Source organism: Myotis nattereri, assembly GCF_964212035.1.
Source record: "Myotis nattereri genome assembly, chromosome: 21".
Classification (NCBI taxonomy): Eukaryota; Metazoa; Chordata; class Mammalia; order Chiroptera; family Vespertilionidae; genus Myotis; species Myotis nattereri.
In genome coordinates this window covers 16,929,621-16,948,078 of record NC_138097.1, presented here as the reverse complement: position 1 = coordinate 16,948,078, position 18,458 = coordinate 16,929,621, and the positions used below count along the sequence as shown (strand labels likewise).

Sequence of the window (18,458 nt, the reverse complement as noted above, 5' to 3'; positions counted from 1 at the left end):
CGGAGCCAGACAAGAGACTCTCCGAGACGAACAAGATGAAGTTGGGGGGTTTGGGGGGGCGGCGGTGCTCTCTCGCCCATGCCGCCACCCTTCAGATGCGTCTCTCTTTGACTTTTACCCTATTGTCAGTCGCCACCTTGTGGCCACTTTTATATTGCCGCCTTCCTCCGTAGCTCCGGGGCATTCGGTAAGGGATGAGATTTGATCTTGTTGCCCGAGGCAGAGTTCCAGGAGCCCGGAGGGGATATCAGGATCGCCCCCGGTTACGCCGACTGTCCACGTTTCATCGGTTCTCCGGAGATTGTACTGGCAGTCATAGAGACTATATGCCTTGGGGCAACTTCTGGCTGACCTGTGAGCAAGCGGGAACCGACACCGCCGGGGTTCCGAGCCGATTCCCGTGGGGTCAGCCCGTCCTGGTCTCGCTGTGGGGGAGCCGCAGCGGTTCCGCCCAGCCGCGGGAACCACCGCACCAGCCAGCCTGCGAGCCTGCCATGGGCCTGTCTGTGGGGGCCGCAGGGGGTCAACTTGGCCGCGGGTGGGAACCACCAGCCGTAGGGTCTTGCTCGCTCGTGGGAGCCGCAGGGGTTCCGCCCGGCCGCGGAAGCCACCGGCTGTGGGTCTGCCCGCCCGCGGGGGGTGCAGGGGCTCGGCCCGGCTGCGGGAACCACCGGCTTGCGGGCTTGTCCGCCCGCGGGGGTTGCAGCGGTTCCGTCCGGCTGCGGGAACCACCGGCTGTGGGCCTGCTCTGCCCGCGGGGGCTGCAGGGTTTCGTCCGGCTGCGGGCTTGTCTGCCCGCGGGAGCTGCAGCGGTTCCGTCCGGCTGCGGGAGCCACTGGCTTGCGGGCTTGTCCGCCCGCGGGGGCTGCAGCAGTTCCGTCCGGCTGCGGGAGCCCACCGGCTGTGGGTCTGCCCGCCCGCGGGGGCTGCAGCGGTTCCGTCCGGCCACGGAAGCCACCGGCTGTGGGCCTGCTCGCCTGCGGGGGCTGCAGCGGTTCCGTCTGGCCGCGGGAGCCACCGGCTGTGGGCTTGTCCGCCCGCGGGGGCTGCAGCAGTTCCGTCCGGCTGCGGGAGCCCACCGGCTGTGGGTCTGCCCGCCCGCGGGGGCTGCAGCGGTTCCGTCCGGCCGCGGAAGCCACCGGCTGTGGGCCTGCTCGCCCACGGGGGCTGCAGCGGTTCCGTCTGGCTGCGGGAGCCACCGGCTGTGGGCTTGTCCGCCCGCGGGGGCTGCAGTGGTTCCGTCCGGCTGCGGGAGCCACTGGCTGTGGGCTTGTCTGCCCTCAGGGGCTGCAGGGTTCCGTCTGGCTGTGGGCTTGCCCGCCCGCTGGGGCTGCAGCGGTTCCACCCGGCTTGTGGGCCTGCCTGCCCGCGGGGGCTGCAGCGGTTCCGTCCGGCTGTGGGAGCCACCGGCTGTGGGCTTGTCCGCCCGCGGGGGCTGCAGCGGTTCCGTCCGGCTGCGGGAGCCACTGGCTGTGGGCTTGTCTGCTCGCGGGGGCTGCAGGGTTCCGTCCGGCTGCGGGCTTGTCTGCCCGCGGGAGCTGCAGCGGTTCCGTCCGGCTGCGGGAGCCACTGGCTTGCGGGCTTGTCCGCCCGTGGGGGCTGCAGCAGTTCCGTCCGGCTGCGGGAGCCACCGGCTGTGGGCCTGCTCTGCCCGCGGGGGCTGCAGCAGTTTCGTCCGGCTGCGGGAGCCCACCGGCTGTGGGTCTGCCCGCCCGCGGGGGCTGCAGCGGTTCCGTCCGGCTGCGGGAGCCACTGGCTGTGGGCTTGTCTGCCCGCGGGGGCTGCAGCGGTTCCACCCGGCTTGTGGGCCTGCCTGCCCGCAGGGGCTGCAGCGGTTCCGTCCGGCTGTGGGAGCCACCGGCTGTGGGCTTGTCCACCCGCGGGGGCTGCAGCGGTTCCGTCCGGCTGCGGGCTTGTCTGCCCGCGGGAGCTGCAGCGGTTCCGTCCGGCTGTGGGAGCCACTGGCTTACGGGCTTGTCCGCCCGCGGGGGCTGCAGCAGTTCCGTCCGGCTGCGGGAGCCCACCGGCTGTGGGCCTGCTCTGCCCGCGGGGGCTGCAGGGTTCCGTCCGGCTGCGGGAACCACCGGCTGTGGGTCTGCCCGCCCGCGGGGGCTGCTGCAGCAGTTTCGTCCGGCTGCGGGAGCCCACCGGCTGTGGGTCTGCCCGCCCGCGGGGGCTGCAGCAGTTCCGCCCGGCTGCGGGAACCACCGGCTGTGGGCCTGCTCTGCCCGCGGGGCTGTAGGGTTCCGTCCGGCTGCGGGAACCACCGGCTGTGGGTCTGCCTGCCCGCGGGGGCTGTAGGGTTCCGTCCGGCTGCGGGAACCACCGGCTGTGGGTCTGCCTGCCCGCGGGGGCTGTAGCAGTTTCGTCCGGCTGCGGGAGCCCACCGCCTGTGGGTCTGCCCGCCCGCGGGGGCTGCAGCGGTTCCGTCCGGCTGCAGGAGCCACCGGCTGTGGGCTTGCCCGCCCGCTGGGGCTGCAGCGGTTCCACCCGGCTTGTGGGCCTGCCCGCCCGTGGGAGCTTGCAGCGGTTCCGACCGGCTGTGGGAACCGCTGGCTGGAGGCTTGCCTGCCCGGGGAGCGGACAGTGGTTCCGGCCGGCTGTTGGGCCCTCCTGCTGTGTGCCCGTCGGGAACTGCAGGGGTTCCGTCCGGCTGGGGGAACTACCAGCTTGTGTGCTTATCGGTCCGCGGAGGCCACCGATGGTCCCGTCCCTGCCTTGGACCTGTCTGTGGGAGACAGGGTGTCCACACACGGGAGCTGCCGGCCGTAGACCCAACCGCGGGAGGCCGCCCGTGAGGAATAACGCTCGTATAGGGTTCACCTGAGTGGTCTGCCTGCTCGCGGGAGCCACAGTGGGCCGGTTTGCAAAAGCTTGCCTGGGTTCTGTCCGCAGGAGCCGCTGCCCTTAGGGTCCGCACGCTTGTGGAAGCCGCCGTGTGCCCGTCCGCGGTCCGGGTAAGGCACGTCCTTGGTTCAGTTCCACGCCGAGAGTCAGGGAAGTAGCCTAAGAGGCGGGACGTGGTCCTGATGCCCGTGGGGGCGTTCCAGCGGGCCGGTGTTGGTATCAAGGTTGTGCCAGTCATGCGTGACGACCCATGCTGCATTTGTTCACTCCAGGTTGTACCTCCAGTGCTGTAGGAGGTGATTTGTTCACGCCAAGTCCCGGCCCAAGTGTGGAGCTACACGGAACTGAACCGTTCAGACCAGCACCTATTGGTGCCCCTCAGCCCAGAGGTGGGCTAGTGCTCTGCCAAGGATACAGGAGCGAGTGGGAGTCTGGTCCCAGAACGCTCGACCTTCCCAGGAGATGAGGCCGGCGCCCTTGGGTGGTGCTTGATGAGCAAGGAGGACAGGCCTGGCGCGCACACACGTGGGTGTCGATCGTTGGTCCGGGCTTTACTGGCGCTCAATCTTGATGTCGGGGCCGGCCCGGGGCAGTATGTGCATGAAACGCCTCTGCTGTTCGTTCCCGAGCCCACATTGAGCCTGGAGAGGATGGAGAACTCGCCCGCGCACACGCATGGGTGTGTCGGTCATTGGTCCGGACTTTTACTGGCACTCGTCTCGCGGTGGGGCAGGCCCGGGGCAGTGTGTGGTGAAATGCTTCGGCGGCCTTTTTCCGCAGACCTGGAGAGCACTATGTAAGGGCTGCAGTGCCAGCCGCAGGGCCCAAAGAGAGTGCCAAGGGCTGGAGGTGGCTGATCCCGTGACCATTCTGGCTACACGCCCGCTCCCTGGGCATCAGGACTGCAGTGTTTGCTGGAGACTGCCTGCTGGGCCCAAAGTGTGGGGCTGCCCGGAAGAGTAAATAGGATTGAACCGTACACCACGTACTTGGCCACGAGCACTCGTGGATCCTAGCACATTGGTTTTTTCCCCCTTCAACTTTTGCGGGTCCTGCTTCTGAGATGGACAGGCCTAACTGGTGCTGTGTGGGGCTCCAGGTAAGGAGGCTGTGGTCCTGGTGTTGGCCATTGGTCAGAGGTACCTCCGAGGAATTCATGGGCCGAAAATAGTGGTAGTGTGCCCCACAGTGCCCGAGGAAAAGTGCCATGCGACTTGGTGTACTGCTACGCTGGCTTTGGTCATTTGTTCAGAGATGTGTATCTGCAGAGTTGTGGCGTGTTATTTTCCCAATTCCCGGCCTGGCAAAGCAGTGCCTTCGGAAACCCACGGGGCTCTGTGGAGAACCGGAGGGAAGTGGACCTGCATCTGCCAGTGCCTCTTCTCCCGGGAGGCAACCAGGGCTCTGTGAGGCAAAGGGAATGAATTCATACTCCAGGAGCCCCCGCTAGAGTGGGGCCCAGTCTTGGGTCTTGTGGACCGAAATGACTGGTGTGAAGGCGAATGGAGCCTGCTATGCCGTGTGCGGTTCAGCCCTGTCACCAGCTTGTAGGGCCCGGAATCGGTCTTTTCTGCCCTGAGGGAGGCAAGGGCTTGCTCCCTGCAGTAAATCGCAAACGGCTCTCTGGCGTGTAGGGCTCGGGCGTGAACTGATCCACCTCCCGGCTCTGCCTATGCTGCTGAGAGGCCCACACTGGGCCTGGCTTTCATTCGGGGGCTAAGGACACTGACCGTGGTTTCAACCTCTTCACTGGGCTGCCGCACCAGCTTCCGCTTGCCGTGCCGGAAGGCTCCCCACAGAGGGTGGACGCCTTTGCTTGCTGTGCTGGCTTTAAGACACACTACGAGGTTTTGGCGAGGTCTGGGCACCAGGAGGCCGGCTGTGCTTCTTTACAGCCCTGTGGAGCGGAGGTGTGGGGCTGCGGCTGGTGTGTGTGGATGTCGGGTCAGTTGCGTCTGGTCGCTTTCTTGATGCCTCTCGGGGGAGATAAAGGTAAATGTGGCGGCAGAGCACGAGGAAAGAGTGGTCCTCCAGAGGCCCTGCGGCTCTATCAGCGTCATGGCCTGGAGTTGGTGCTCTATCGCTTCGCCAGGTATCATACCAGCAGGTTAAGGGCTGTCTCACCGCAACTTCTGACCCAAAGTGTGGTCGCCTGGACCAGCAGCCGCTGGTGCCCACAGATGCTGGGGCTTGGCGGGGAATTGGACCGGGTGCTCCACACCCAGAGGGAGCCCAGCTCAGCAGAAGGCGCCCCGGTGGCAGAATTTTTGTCAGATGCAGACACGGACGGACAGGGCCCTGCATTTGATGGAGTCGAGAGGGTCCCTGGTTGGGATGCCAGGTCTCCCCGGATGCGAGGGCTGGCTGGCACAGTTGGTGAAGAGAGCACGGAGTAGAAGGGCAGCCATACACGTCCCCCTGTGGGCCACACCAGCTCTGGTTTGCTGTTGCCATGCCATGAGGGTTGACCAGATGGCTGTGAGTTGCTCGGTGGTAGAAAAAGGGGTGATGGGAGGGAGTAGTGACCGGGCCACCACTCAAGGATCCCCGTGGGACCCGTGCTGAGGACCGGCCAACAGGCACGGTCATTTTTTTATCGGAAATGGGCGTTTTGTACCACCAGGTTGGTAATAACCCAGTGATGGGTGGCTGACCAGGTTGGTTTGGTGGGTGGACCACTAGGCCTCACGGTTTGACTACAACCTGACACCAGGCTCTGCCTGCAGGGGATGCCTGAGTGGGTGCAGGAGGTGGTTGTAGCCCTTGGCCACGGTGCACAAAGGCAGTGAGTGCGGTTCTCACCTGTGTGATCCATGCCTTGGACAATGTGCCTGGTTGACCTGCACTCTGCAGGCCTCTCGTGGGCTCCGGTGCACGAAGGTGGTGCGTGCGGTTCTCACCCGTGTGATCCACGCCTTGGACAATGTGCCTGGTTGACCTGCACTCTGCAGGCCTCTCGTGGGCTCCGGTGCACGAAGGTGGTGTGTGCGGTTCTCACCCGTGTGATCCACGCCTTGGACAATGTGCCTGGTTGACCTGCACTCTGCAGGCCTCTCGTGGGCTCCGGTGCCCAAAGGTGGTGAGTGTGGTTCTCAGCTGTGTGACCCACTCTTCCATGTGCCTGGCTGATCCCCACTTTGAGGCCCCTCCTTGGGCTGCCATGGGCTCCAGTGACCAAAGGTGGTGAGTGTTCTCACTCCCAGGGGCTTTGATGCCCTTTGATGCTCAGGGTGGGCCTTGTGGCGATCTCGCTGAGTGAGCTTTCTGAGCTTTGCTTTCCTGGGTTGTGCTGGGAGCTTCCCAGGCTGCTGCTTGTGGCTGTTGAGCTGGGCCTAACATGTGGTTGGATACTCTGCTCAAAGGAGTATGCTGTGCCCATTTCACCCTGATGCTGCCTGCCCTGGGAGAGGTGTGTGGAGGGCAGGGGTGTGGACCCCGTGGACCTTGCTCTCTACTCACCCTCATGGTGTTGGCATTCAGAATTGAACCCGAGGGCCACTTGCTCTCCTTAGGTTGTGTCTCCCTCTGGTGTGGGAGCTTGTACTGGCAGAGCTTGGGCCCTGCTGGGCCTTTGATGATGCCCATGTGTGCTGTTCTCAGTTGTCACTCGAGTCCTATCCTGCTTTGAAACCTCTGAAAAAGCTACTGTTGTGGTTCCTGCTTGGTGAGCCACGGTGTGGTGGCTGAACCAGCTGTCCACAAAGCCCCCAAGTCTTTGAAAAGCCAGTGGTGGCTAAGCTGTGCCAAGGCAATAAGCGGTGAGTGTGGTTCTGACCTGGTGGCTTTCAGGGCCCTGGGAACTGTAGTTATGGTGGGACCTCACCTTTCAAGCCTGTTCCTTGGCTTTTGTTGGCTGAGAACTGAGGTTGGCCCTGATGTTTGGGGCTTGCACTTGGAGTACCGTACTTGCTCTGTTGCTGTGCCCAGCTGGTGGCTTTGCCCAAACTGCTTCTCTGTATTTGATGCTTTTTATGTGGCTGCATTTCCTTGAGTAGTGACCCAGGGTGTCACCTGGTGCTGTGGGGGCCTTTGCTGGCCTTCTCTGTGCGGGCCCGTGCCCTCCTCCCTCATGTGGAGGGACTTTGCCGCTTTGTCATCCCCGCTGCTGCTTTGCCCACTCAGGTGTACCTGTTGTGCTTGCCATACATGGAATGTAATTTGCTTGTCCTAGGCCCCTGGCTTAGAATGCAGTGGCTTGTGTGGTGCCCGTGGGCAGCCTTAGGCTGCATTGTGTGCTGCTGGGGGACCTCGCCCTTCTGAGCAAGGCGAGGTTTCTAAGAAGTGTGGCAGCCCTGGGTGTAGGGGCTTGGAAGGAGGCGCAGTGCGAGGGTAATGACCACAGTAGAAGGCGGCTGTGGAAAGAGAGGCCTTGTGCATAAGGACAGCAGCTTTAAAAACGTTTATACCTTGCAAAGTGTTCTGTGCAGGTCTACAGAAACCCCGTCAACTGTGAGCCTCGGTAATCCTTGGTGGTGGCTTCACCATTTACAAGGAGGACGTCATTCGACGCAACCTATCACAGAGACTGTCCTAGCAGCAGTGAAGGGCTGTGTGAGAGGGGGCCATTCCTCTAGGTCCCAGTGTTCTGGATTGGGTCAGGTGCCTCCTTCGGAGATGGGGACCCGCTGCTGCCTGCTGGGTGCTGTGCAGGTGGAGGACAGAAGTGAGCCCCCTGCCCCCAAGGGCTGGGTTGGTCACTGTGAGAAAGGGTGCGTAAGGCAATTGAAGGGGGTTGGGGGTGAGGGCTGGGCTTGCTTCGTGTCGAGTGACACGGGGCAAGGCTTTCTTAGCCTCATCCCCCAGATGATGGGCCTCGGCGTCCAGGTCTCCACGTGCAGGCTCCTCCTCCTTCCCCAGACAAAGGGTTATAACCTGCAGTGACAGCAAAGAAAATGGGCCCTTTATCACGTCCACCCAGCTCTGAGCTTTGGTCACCATGCTCTCTCCTTGTTTGGGACCTTCTCAATAAAATGTCTTGGGTATCTGACTTTGAGACTTTTATGCTGCAGCTTTGCCGAAGGCTGCTAACTCCCAGGCTTGTGAAAGGGGGTATTTTACCACCCTCTGCATAAGTCCTCCAAACCTCCCACCTCCTTGCCCCTCGAGCCTTCCTAGAGAGGAAAGAGCAGAGCTTTGGGTGGGGGGGTGGTCCTTACCACCCCCACGTAGGGGCTTCCTGTCGGCTGGCCGTTTGGGGAGGCTGGATGAAGTAGAAGGGCTGGGGTTGTCTTCTTCCTGTGTGGAGGGGAGAGAGACGGCTCACAGTGAGCAGCATTACGTTCTACCTGACAGTTGGATGGGGAGGCTTGCTGTCGTCAGCTGGGGGGCTCACCTGAGGCTTCCTGGCATGGCCTCTGTAGCTTTTCCCCTCTTGCAGGCTGTCCCACATTTCAATCTTCCTTCTCCGTTTCTCTTCCTCAAGCTGTGAGGGGGGTGAAGAGGGGATGAGTGAGTGTGCGCCTGCAGGACCACTCTGCCTTCAGGTAGGTTGGAGTGTAGGGAAGTGAACTGGAAGGGGGTTGCACCTTGCTGGGGTCGACCAGATGGCCCAGCAAAAAAAAAAAAAAAAAAAAAAAATTTGCAAGAAAGGGTAAAAGCTCGCTCCAGTCAGGTAAAAATGCCCTAGGTTTAGAGGTCGACCAGTAGGCCCCAAGCAAACCCTCTACCCCAATGCATCGGTGCGGGTTTCAGGGAGGTGCCAGCCAGTCCATGCAGAAGCATCCCACCCCACTAGTCCCCGGTCCCCATTTATGCCAGGAACGTGCCTCAATGCCATCTGGGCAGGGGCTATCATTTGGCATAAGAGCAGCAAAGGGTTCAGAGGAGCCACTTTTGCTGGGTTTGCACTTTTTGTTTTTTTTTAATTTTTTACTAGGGGTCCAGTGCGGCGCGAGGCTGCGGTGGGCACAGGGGCGGGTTGCAGCCCAACCTCCACAGCCCCGCTCGCACTGTGGAGCAATGGGGGGGGGGCGGCAGCCGGTGCGAGTGGCAGCTTACTGCCCCGATTGCCGACCATGGGCAGCCGCCGCCTCTCGCAAATGACCTGCGCCGGCAGGAGGAGCCTAGGTGGGGACCAGGGGCTCGTGCCCCTGCTCACCTGTTCCCCCATCCCACTGCAGCAGACGTCATCGTGACTGTTCGGCCGTTCAATCTATTTGCATAGGTTTTTTTTTTTGTGTGTGTGTGTGTGTGTGTGTGTGTGTGTGTGTGTGTGTGGTGTGCACTAGGTTTATAAATAGGGTTTGTAGCCAAGGGGCCAAATCCTCTCCTTGTGCGATTTACCTATTGGGGGAAAAATGTCTGTTATCTTTTTGCTTTTCCCTACTTCCCCTAATGCCTGCCTGTGACATCACAGCCTGCCGTTGCCTTTCTAAGCTATATGCTTAAAAAAGTCACAGAAAGGTGCCAGTGGTAAATTTTCGGTTACCAGAGCATGGGCAGTCTCATTCTGGGTTCCAGCCCGCGCAGAAACAAAAGCCACCAGGGACGACCCACTGGGCTGCTGCCCTACAGGCTTCCTCGGAGTGCAGAGGGGGCCCAGAAACCTCTGCGCTGGAGAATAAGCAGTCCAGTCTGCATTTTCTTTTGTTGGGACAGACTGGGTCACAGCTGGTCCTCCATCCTTGGTTCTTCCTCTCCCCTCTCCTAGGGCCCCCAACAAATCTTTCAAAACGCCATCTCAGCCCTGGGCTTAGCCCATCACTGCTCTCCCTCCATCCCCTGAAGAGAGGCCCCAGCAGGCCGGGGCATGTGAGACACGCAACCTAAACTAGAATGTGTGTGCTCTGCTGCCATGACACCCGCCACATGCAGATGGTGGCTGAAATCCTGCTGGGAGAGCCACTAAGAAGCAAAAATGTAAGTACAAGACACCCCCATAACAAATCGCACAAGGAGAGCGTTGCCCTCAGCTGAAAAGATGCTGCCGAATCCGTTCCCAGGACTCACCCCTGTGCACACAGTGTTTACCCGCTAAGCCTCAGACCCTTGTGGTTGAGGGCGGAGCAGCCCTACCTGTCGTAGTTTCTCCTTGTGCCTTTCTACTTGGGCATTTAATTCCTCCTGCATTTTCAGGCGCGCGGCCGCTAAAGCCTCCTGCCGTCTCACAACATCCTCGGGAGCTGTGAGGAGAGAAGAATGAGGGAAGGTAACGCACCTTGTGCACCACGGAAACTCTCCAGAGTCCACATCATTACAAAGACGTGGGAGTACAGACGTGGGACCCCTGCATCTGTTTTGGCTGTTTTGGGGTGAGGAGGCTGCCCCTCGGCACCAGAAACCTCCCAGAGATGCAGATTCCTGCCCCTTCCCCCCCCAACTCCAAATTCAGAAAGACCTGGGGGGGCCCAGCCTGAAAGGTAAGTGCTCTGACAGACACACTTGGACTTGGCTGTACCTGGGTTTCGGGCTTGATCCCCAGTAGGGGGCGTGCAGGAGGCAACCAAAGTGAGTGGGAGGTATCAGGCCACAGCCGGGGTACCTCCCAGCACCCAGTGCCGAGGTTGACCAGAATTCTAGAAGACAGCTGGCCATCACTGAAATTAGTCCAGGTCGACACCAGAAAGCGATCGAGAGACTCAGGTACTTTATCACTTTATCCTTGTTTCCACATAAAAGAAAAATCCCTCCAGTCAGCGTTGGAAGGTATATATCCCATCACCACTCAAAGGACAGGGAGGTGATCACTACCTAGAGACAGCACAGGAACAAGGCCCCTTAGCTGAATGAATCCACATAAAATGCGGGTCAAAATGTCATGGTCAAGTGGCTGGCAAAGGAGTGTGGGGTGTGTGTGGGTGGTGGTGGCAGGGATGAGCAAAACTTTAAAAAGGAAACAAGCCCTAGCTGGTTTGGCTCTAGCGGATAGAGTGTTGGCCTGGTCCTGGGTTCAATTCCGGTCAAGGGCACATACCCAGGCTGTGGGCTTGATCCCCAGTGGGGGGGCGTGCAATCAATGATTCTCTCTCATCAATGATGTTTCTATCTCCCCCATCCTCTCTGAAAGCAATCTACACTAATAAAAGGGTAATATGCTAATTAGACCAGGAGACCTTCTGGACAAACTTCCGGACCTCCTTCGGGACCAAGCCGTGGCTGGGAGGGCCCATAGCAGAGCCCCACTGGGTGGGAAGGGCCTCCCTCTGTGCAGCATTGATCACAGAGCCATGGCAGGGTGGGCAGCGACTGATCATAGTGCAGGCAGGGCCTCCATGGGTGGGGATTAATGGCGGAGCACAGGCCACGTGGGAAATGCCTACCTCTGCTCTGCCATTGATCCCAGAGCCCTGGCAGGGTGGGCAGGCAGGCAGGCAGGCAGGGCAAGGACAATGAGGCTGCCAGGGGGAGCAGTTGGGGGTGAGAAGGCTGGTGGGGGGCAATCAGGCTGGCAGGCAGTGGTTAAGGGTGATCAGGCAGGTGAGCAGTTAGGAGCCAGCAGTTCTGGATTGCAAGAGGGATGTTTGACTGCCGGTTTATGGGATCGGACCTAAAATGGCAGTCAGACATCTCCCAGAGGGATCCCAGATTGGAGAGGGTGCAGGCTGGGCTGAGGGACACGTCCCCCGCCCCCCCCCCCCCCCCCCGCACGAATTTCGTGCACCAGGTCACTAGTAAAAATATATTTTTAAAAATATTTTTGCTTTCAGAGAGGAAGGGAGAGAGAGAGAGAGACATCAATGATGATGAGGGAATCATTGATTGACTGCCTCCTTGCACCTTGGACCAAGCCCGCAAGCCAGGCATGTGCCCATGACCAGAATCGAACCTGGGACCCTTTGGTCTGGAGGCTGAGGCTCTATCCACTGAGCCAAACCAGCCAGGGCAATAAAAATATTTAAAATAAAAAGGAAACAAAAAGTATACTTCCACTTTGGATATGGAGGTGTGATTACAGGAACCTTGCTAACTTGTCAGCTTAGAATAAAATCAACTAAGTGTAGTGTTTTTTTGTGTTTTTTTAAATATATTTTTATTGATTCCAGAGAGGGAGAGGGAGAGATATATCAATGATGAGAGAGAATCACTGATTGGCTGCCTCCTGCAAGCCCCCCACTGGGGATCGAGCCCACAGCCTGGGCACGTGCCCTTGACTGGTATCGAACCTGGGACCTTTCAGTCCCCAGGCCGACGCTCTATCCACTGAGCCAAACCAGCCAGGGCCCAGGTGTAGTTTTTTTAACCTACATTTTCATGCCCCAAATTGAACAGCAACACCACGCACCTTTCCCTGCAGTTACTGGTGGAGGAGGCTGTGGCAGGTGCCTGAGACTGTTCCTGACCCCACTCTCAACCTCCTTTAAAGGTTTACACTTGGACTTTGTAGTTTCTCGTTGCCCATAGGGCCAACAATCCAAGAGACTGACTGGGCATGCAGGCCCAAGGCCCAGGGGCACGGGGAAGGAGAGGCAGGCTTGATGAGTTTTACGACCTCTGCTCCTCCTCCCCAACCTCGGTAACTATGGTGACTCCGATGCATGACCACCTGTGTTTGATGCTGCTGCTATGGAAACGGCAGCGCCGCGTCCGACTAGTGAGGTGGTGATCAATCAGCATAAAGTGAGTGGGAAGGACCAGACTAACCCACACCAGAGTTCCTCCTCACTCCAGGCCTGAGGTCACTCGGGGTTCACAGGCAGACCCGTGAGTGAAGTTTCCAACCTAATCCACCCCCATTAAAAATCCCTGCCCTGGCCCGGCTGTGGTGGCTCAGTGGATTGCACGTTGTCCCATGGACCAAGAGGTCCTGGGTTCGATTCCCAGTCAGGGCACATGCCTGGATTGCGGGCTTGATCCCCAGTAGGGGGCGTGCAGGAGGCATGATAAGTGTCTCTCATCATTGATGTTTCTATTTCCCTCCCCCCCTCCCTTCCTCTCTGAAATAAAAATTGTTGTGTGTGTGTGTGTGTGTGTGTGTGGGGCTTTTTTTTTGGTGCCGTGACTCGGATACGAACCGAGGAGTGTGGGTGTGTGTGTTTTTTTTTTTTTTTAAATATATATTCTATTGATTTTTAACAGAGAGGAAGGGAGAGAGATAGAGAGTTAGAAACATCGATGAGAGAGAAACATCGATCAGCCGCCTCCTGCACATCTCCTACTGGGGATGTGCCCGCAACCCAGGTACATGCCCTTGACCGGAATCGAACCCGGGACCTTTCAGTCCGCAGGCCGACGCTCTATCCACTGAGCCAAACCGGTTTCGGCGAGGAGTGTGTGTTTTTTTAAAAAAAATCCCTGCCCTAGACCTAACCAGTGTGTCTCAGTGGATAGAGCATCAGCCTGCGGACTGGAGGGTCCCGGGTTCGATTCCGGTCAAGGGCATGTACCTTGGTTAAGAGCACATCCCCGGTAGGGGGTGTGCAGGAGGCAGCTGATCGATGTTTCTAACTCTCTATCCCTCTCCCTTCCTCTCTGTAAAAAAAAAAAAAAAAATCAATAAAATATACTTAAAAAAAATAAAAATCTCTGCCCTGGGGAAACCGAGATCGCACGTTCGTTCATCCCCGTTCCGTTTCGGAAGCGCCAAGCGGTCCCGTCCCCTGTCCCCCCCCCCCCCCTCCCCCCAGGTCACCATCCGGGACTCCTTACTCCCAACCACAGCCTCGGTTTCACTATCGGTACCAGGTACGAACCTACAGCAGCCGCCGCCGGGTCCGGCCGCCTCTGCCTGGAGGCGCTCAGGCGGGCCGAGAGCTTCTGAAAGACCGCGAACAGCAGGACGCAGCCGAAGACCAGGTACCAGCCGTAGGCGGCCAGCAGGGAGCCCACTGCGAGCAAAACACACCCAAAAAAAAACCAGTTTGTGAGAAATTGGAAAGACAAACACTCCTTCCTGGGGATAAGGAGAAGCCGAGCCAACTCGGGCGGGCAGAGGCCGCCCGCACCCGGGGACATGGAGAAACGGGGGACCCTAAGGGGACGCAAGGGCGGGCGGGGAGGGGGCGCACGCAATGGCCCAGGGATCTCAGGGACCGCAAGCCCAGAGCTTGCTTTCCAATTGAAAAAAAAGAAAAAAAAAAAAAGAAAATAAAGCGGCCGGCCGCCGCCGCCGCCGCCCTGGGAAGAGCGGCTCCAGGAGGGAAAGGCCTCCCAAGGCCCCGGCCCGGCCGGCCCGCCGCGGAGGACCACGCACCGACCATGGGGACCCCCCGCCCGCCCCCTCTGGGTCCCGCGTCCCGCGTCCCGCGTCCCGCGGCGGCTCACCGGTGACGTGCAGGAAGCGCAGCCCCTCCGACTCCAGGGCCGGCCGCGCCGACAGCTGCTCCCCGTCCTGCTCCATGGCGGCCGCTGCGCTGCCGGGGCTGCGCCGCGTCAGCTCCGGCTGCCGACTTCCGGCTTCCGGCCTCGCGCCCGCCCCTACGTAGACGACGTGCGCTCGGGGGCGTGGCTTCGGCCTCCCCGGCCAATGGCGGCGCGGCGCAGCGACAGAGTGGCAGCACCGCCGGGTTTGGACGCGTGACAGGTGTCCCCGTCCGCTCGCCCCGAGTGTTGACGTTTGTGGGGAAGCCGCGCGGCCGGGTCCCGCCGCCCCGTCACCGTCTCAGCTGAGAAAGGCCGCTGATCCCCGCGTTTCTCCTCCTCCGCCCGCAAGACAAACCTCTTGGGGAGGAATGAGCCCGGCGAGGGCCCCCAACACGCGCTCGGCGGCACAGACAGTCCCCGTCATTGCGGCCCGGTCCTCCGCCCACAGTGTCCTGCACCCGCTGCCTGACACTCGCCTCTCTCAACCTATTTGAAATGTGACTTGGGGTGGGTCTCCCCCCACCCCCCCACCCCCCAGAAGGTTTTGAAGGGAACATACCTAGCTCTCTCAAAAGCTAATTGACAAATAGCAATATGATTTTGAAAGAGAGAGACCATAGGCTCTGGTGGTACCAAGCCTAGTTTTTTTAAAAAATATATTTTTATTGATTTTATTTTATTTATTTTATTTTTTTATTTTTATTGATTTTAGAAAGGGAGAGGGAGAGAGAGATAGAAACATCAATGATGAGAGAGAATCATTGATCGACTGCCTCCTGCACGCCCCCTACTGGGGATCCCCTACTAGTGGGTATTGAGCCCCTAACCTAGGCATGTGCCCTTGGCTAGTATAGAACCCAGGACCCTTCCGTCCGCAGGCCAAGCCACTGAGCCAAACCTGCTGGGGCTGAATTTTCTTCTTTTAACACCTCCTTTGTGATGTTTCACTTGTAAAAGATGAACCATTGCCTGGCCGGTGTGGCTCAGTGGTTCAGCATCGACCTATGCACCAGATCAAGGTTCCATTCCCTATCAGGCCACATGCCCGGGATGCAGATTCGACCCCCAGTACCCTTTCCCCCTCCCCACGTGGGAGTCTGTACTTATTCTTCAATAAACCTCCACCTTTGCTATACCACCCTCTGTCCATGGATTCCTTCTTCCACTCCGGTGGATAAAGAATCCGGGTTCCAGCTAGTCAGTCAAAAATCAGGGACCACGGTGTCACCCTGGAAACTGCTGGTGACGGTGGTCATTAGGAACCGGCTGTTATGGGCCAGGAAGTAAAATAGCTGGTCAGGACTCTCTTTGGGCCCAAGAGAGACCTCCTCGTAGCAGTAACAGCTCGGAACCACAAGAGGGCGACGTTGCCACAGAGTTCCAGCACCTGAGCCCTCTGGTTAACACAATAGTCCAAGTTTCTCTTATATGGTTAAGGGTTTAGGAAAAACCACAGCTGGCACGAGGCCCTAGGATTATGGGGGCTGCAAAAATGAAGTGCAGGGGGGAGCAAGAAGAAAACCAACGGGGAAATGGATTTGGGGGGAAGCATGAGCGTTTGGATGGTTTGAGGAGGCTCTTGCTATTCCCACGCGGGAGGAACACATGTGGGCCCGTTTCCACTCCTGTTACACAGGAGCAGTTGCACCAAATAAGCTCTCCCGTCCAATGTATGGTCTCGGGGACCAATAGTCTGCTCATCATTTTAGGGCTTCAATTTTGGGGAAATGGGTGCTTTGTGGGGAGAGTTAGATAGATAATACACTCACATAATGAAAAAACCCAGGTGGAGGCCCGGCAGGCGCGGCTCAGTGGTTGAGCGTCAATCTATGAACCAGGAGGTCATGGTCAGGGCACATGTCCGGGTTGAGAACTCGATTCCCAGTGTGGAGCGTGCAGGAGGCAGCCGATCCATGACTCTCCTCATTGATGTTTCTATCTCTCTCTCTCCCTCTCTCTTCCTCTCAGAAATCAATAAAAAAACACACATCTGTATGAATAAAAAGCCAGGTGCATAGTTTAAATTATCCATTGGGAAATCTCGCTCACATCTTTCCTTTCAACCAATCCCCCTGCCCCCAAAGGTTTCACTTTTATTTCTTGTGCGTCCTTGTGTTTTAACAACACTAGCAAGCCCTAGCCTGTTTGGCTCAGTGGATAGCGCATCAGCTTGCTGACACAGAAGGGTCCCGGGTTCGATTCCGGTCAAGGGCATGTACCTCGGTTGCAGGCTCCTTCCCTGCCTGGGCCCCTGGTCAGGGCTCATGCAGGAGGCAACCCATCGATGTGTGTCTCTCACGTGGATATTTCTGTCTTTCCCTCTCTCTTCCCCTCTCCCTAAAAATCAATGGAAAAATATCCTCGGGTGAAGATTTAAAAAAATAAAACAAACCTCCTCTCTGCTTCCTGTCCCGCACCATGCAGTACCCTTTCTCTGCCACCAGAGGGCGCGCTTCTCGCTCCGGGGTTTCCATCTGCAGTTGTGTTTTCATTCTTTGACGGCTGCTGGGTCATTCACTTCTCTCTTCCTCTATCAATGGACACTGGGGTCTAATCTCTTACTGTCACAAACAACGTGGCAAAGAGGAGAATTCCCAGAAGTGGGACGGCCGGGTCAAAGGTAAATGCACTTGTAATTTGCAGCTTGGACAAAACTGCCTTCCAAGTAGGTTGCAGGGCTTTGCTCTCCTACCAGCAAGGAGCGGGGGTGGGGAGGCGCATTGGGGAGGGTACCGGGTGGGGGGCTGGTATCTGGCTGCCTTTTTGGCTTCCTGTGAAATTTGCTGCACAAACCACACTCTGGCAACAAGACCCGAAATGTCTGAGGCGCTTACCATCTCGATGGCATTGTGACATGGTTTATGCAACTTTCCAAAAGGGCTGTGTTGCTTTTAGGGGAAGGCAGGCGTCAAGGCACTAGCTGGCACAGCCCCAGAAAAGAGCACGGGGGGGGGGGGGGTGTCACCAGGGGCCCGATTGCTCCATAAAATAACAGAGGAACTGGATGCAAATCAGTGCTCACACACCCGCACCCGCGGAGGCTGGGAGAGCGCTTGCCGTACACTTCTCTTTTTTCTCTTTCCGCTTTTTTTTTTTTAGAGAGTGGAAGGGAGGGGGAGAGACAGAGGCAGAGAAACATCGACGTGAGAGAGAGATATCGATTGGTTGCCTCCTGCGCCCTGACCAGGGGATCGAGCCTGCAGCCGGGATACATGCCCTTGACCGGAATCGAACCCGGGACCCTTCAGTCCGCCGGCTGACGCTCTAACCACTGAGCAATGGCTAGATCTCTTTCTTCCTTTCTTTTTTTCTTTTCCTTCCTCCCACCCTCCTTCCCTCCCTCCCTCCCTCTTTGCTTTCTTCCAAACTAGAACTTTTCAAAATCCCTCTCAGAAAACAACCCACATCACTAGACATCCTGCAAAGCCAAGTCCTGGCATTCCAGGTCCTCCTCTCCACCGAGGGGGCACCTGGGCGTTGTTCCCTGTGCATCGCCCCGGGCACCATTCACGATGGAGCCCTTCAGCCCAGCCCCGAGGCCCCACTCCCAGGAGCCGCCTCCTCCTCAGCCAGGTGCGGGGAGCGAACAAAGGCCGGATCCAGCCATCCAGGCGGCGGCGGCCTGCGGCCCAGGCTGGCCAGGTGCGGCGGCCCTGGGGACGGTCCTTTGAGGCCGGCCGGCTGGCTGTGGTCCTGGCGGAGATCTCTGACAGATCGCCAGGGCCGGCAGGAACAGCTGGGGAGTATCCGGCGCCGAGAGGGGAGGCTCCAGGCTCCCCAGCAGCTGCTCAAGAGGCCTGAGCAGCTCCCCGGGATGCCGGGTGGGGCGGGACCCTGGGCCCAGCTCGCCCACCGGATGCTGACGGGGATGCTGTTTATAAAACACTGCTGCACCGAGGCCGTTCCTAACCTGGGCTGCTCAGGCCACCTGCTGGGTCTTGTTCACCCAGGAAACAGGTGAACCTGTCAAGCTGATTTGAGCCAAACTGTCCACAATGGCCAGGAAGCAGAGTCTCCCCGATTGGTGCCCGGGCCCGGGTCTCCTGGGGGCACTGGCTGACCTCTGGGACCTCAGCTCAGGTGAGGAGGTCCCGGCTGCTCGGAGAGCCACCCAGACCCCCGTCAGCCCCGCGTGGCTTCCCTGCTTTGGAAATTCATCCATGTGTCCCACCTGCACCCGTGCCCTTAGGTCCTCGCTCCCCAGCAGGCTTTCCACGTGAAGTGGTTTCATTTCATCTTCACCAGACAAGTTACCCAATATAATGGGGGCTGCTGCTTTTCAAATTCTTTTTTTTAAAAAAATATATCTTTATTGATTTCAGAGAGGAAGGGAGAGAAACACCAATGATGAGAGAGAATGATGGATCGGCTGC

General features: G+C 58.8%; 1 protein-coding gene across 1 annotated transcript; it reads right to left on the bottom strand.

Annotated features, from left to right (window-relative positions):
• Window positions 1–7,200: 7,200 nt before the first annotated feature.
• SELENOS (selenoprotein S) lies at window positions 7,201–14,773 on the bottom strand. Its single transcript, XM_081114831.1, has 6 exons — window positions 14,047–14,773; window positions 13,476–13,610; window positions 9,862–9,968; window positions 8,180–8,269; window positions 8,004–8,082; window positions 7,201–7,719 (listed from the first exon to the last, which is right to left on the bottom strand). Exons 1-6 carry the CDS (start codon window positions 14,120–14,122, stop codon window positions 7,640–7,642), a joined length of 567 nt encoding a protein of 188 aa, XP_080970957.1. The 5' UTR covers window positions 14,123–14,773; the 3' UTR covers window positions 7,201–7,639.
• Window positions 14,774–18,458: the final 3,685 nt, after the last annotated feature.

What these genes read in the sequence shown, in the direction of transcription:
- SELENOS (XM_081114831.1), bottom strand. Translation starts at nt 14,122, where the DNA reads ATGGAGCAGGACGGGGAGCAGCTGTCGGCGCGGCCGGCCCTGGAGTCG. An exon ending in ACAAGGAGAAACTACGACAG is followed by an intron (nt 8,270 to 9,861) that starts GTAGGGCTGCTC and finishes CCCCCCTCACAG; the next exon opens with CTTGAGGAAGAGAAACGGAG. An exon ending in GAAGCCCCTACGTGGGGGTG is followed by an intron (nt 7,720 to 8,003) that starts GTAAGGACCACC and finishes CTGTCACTGCAG; the next exon opens with GTTATAACCCTTTGTCTGGG.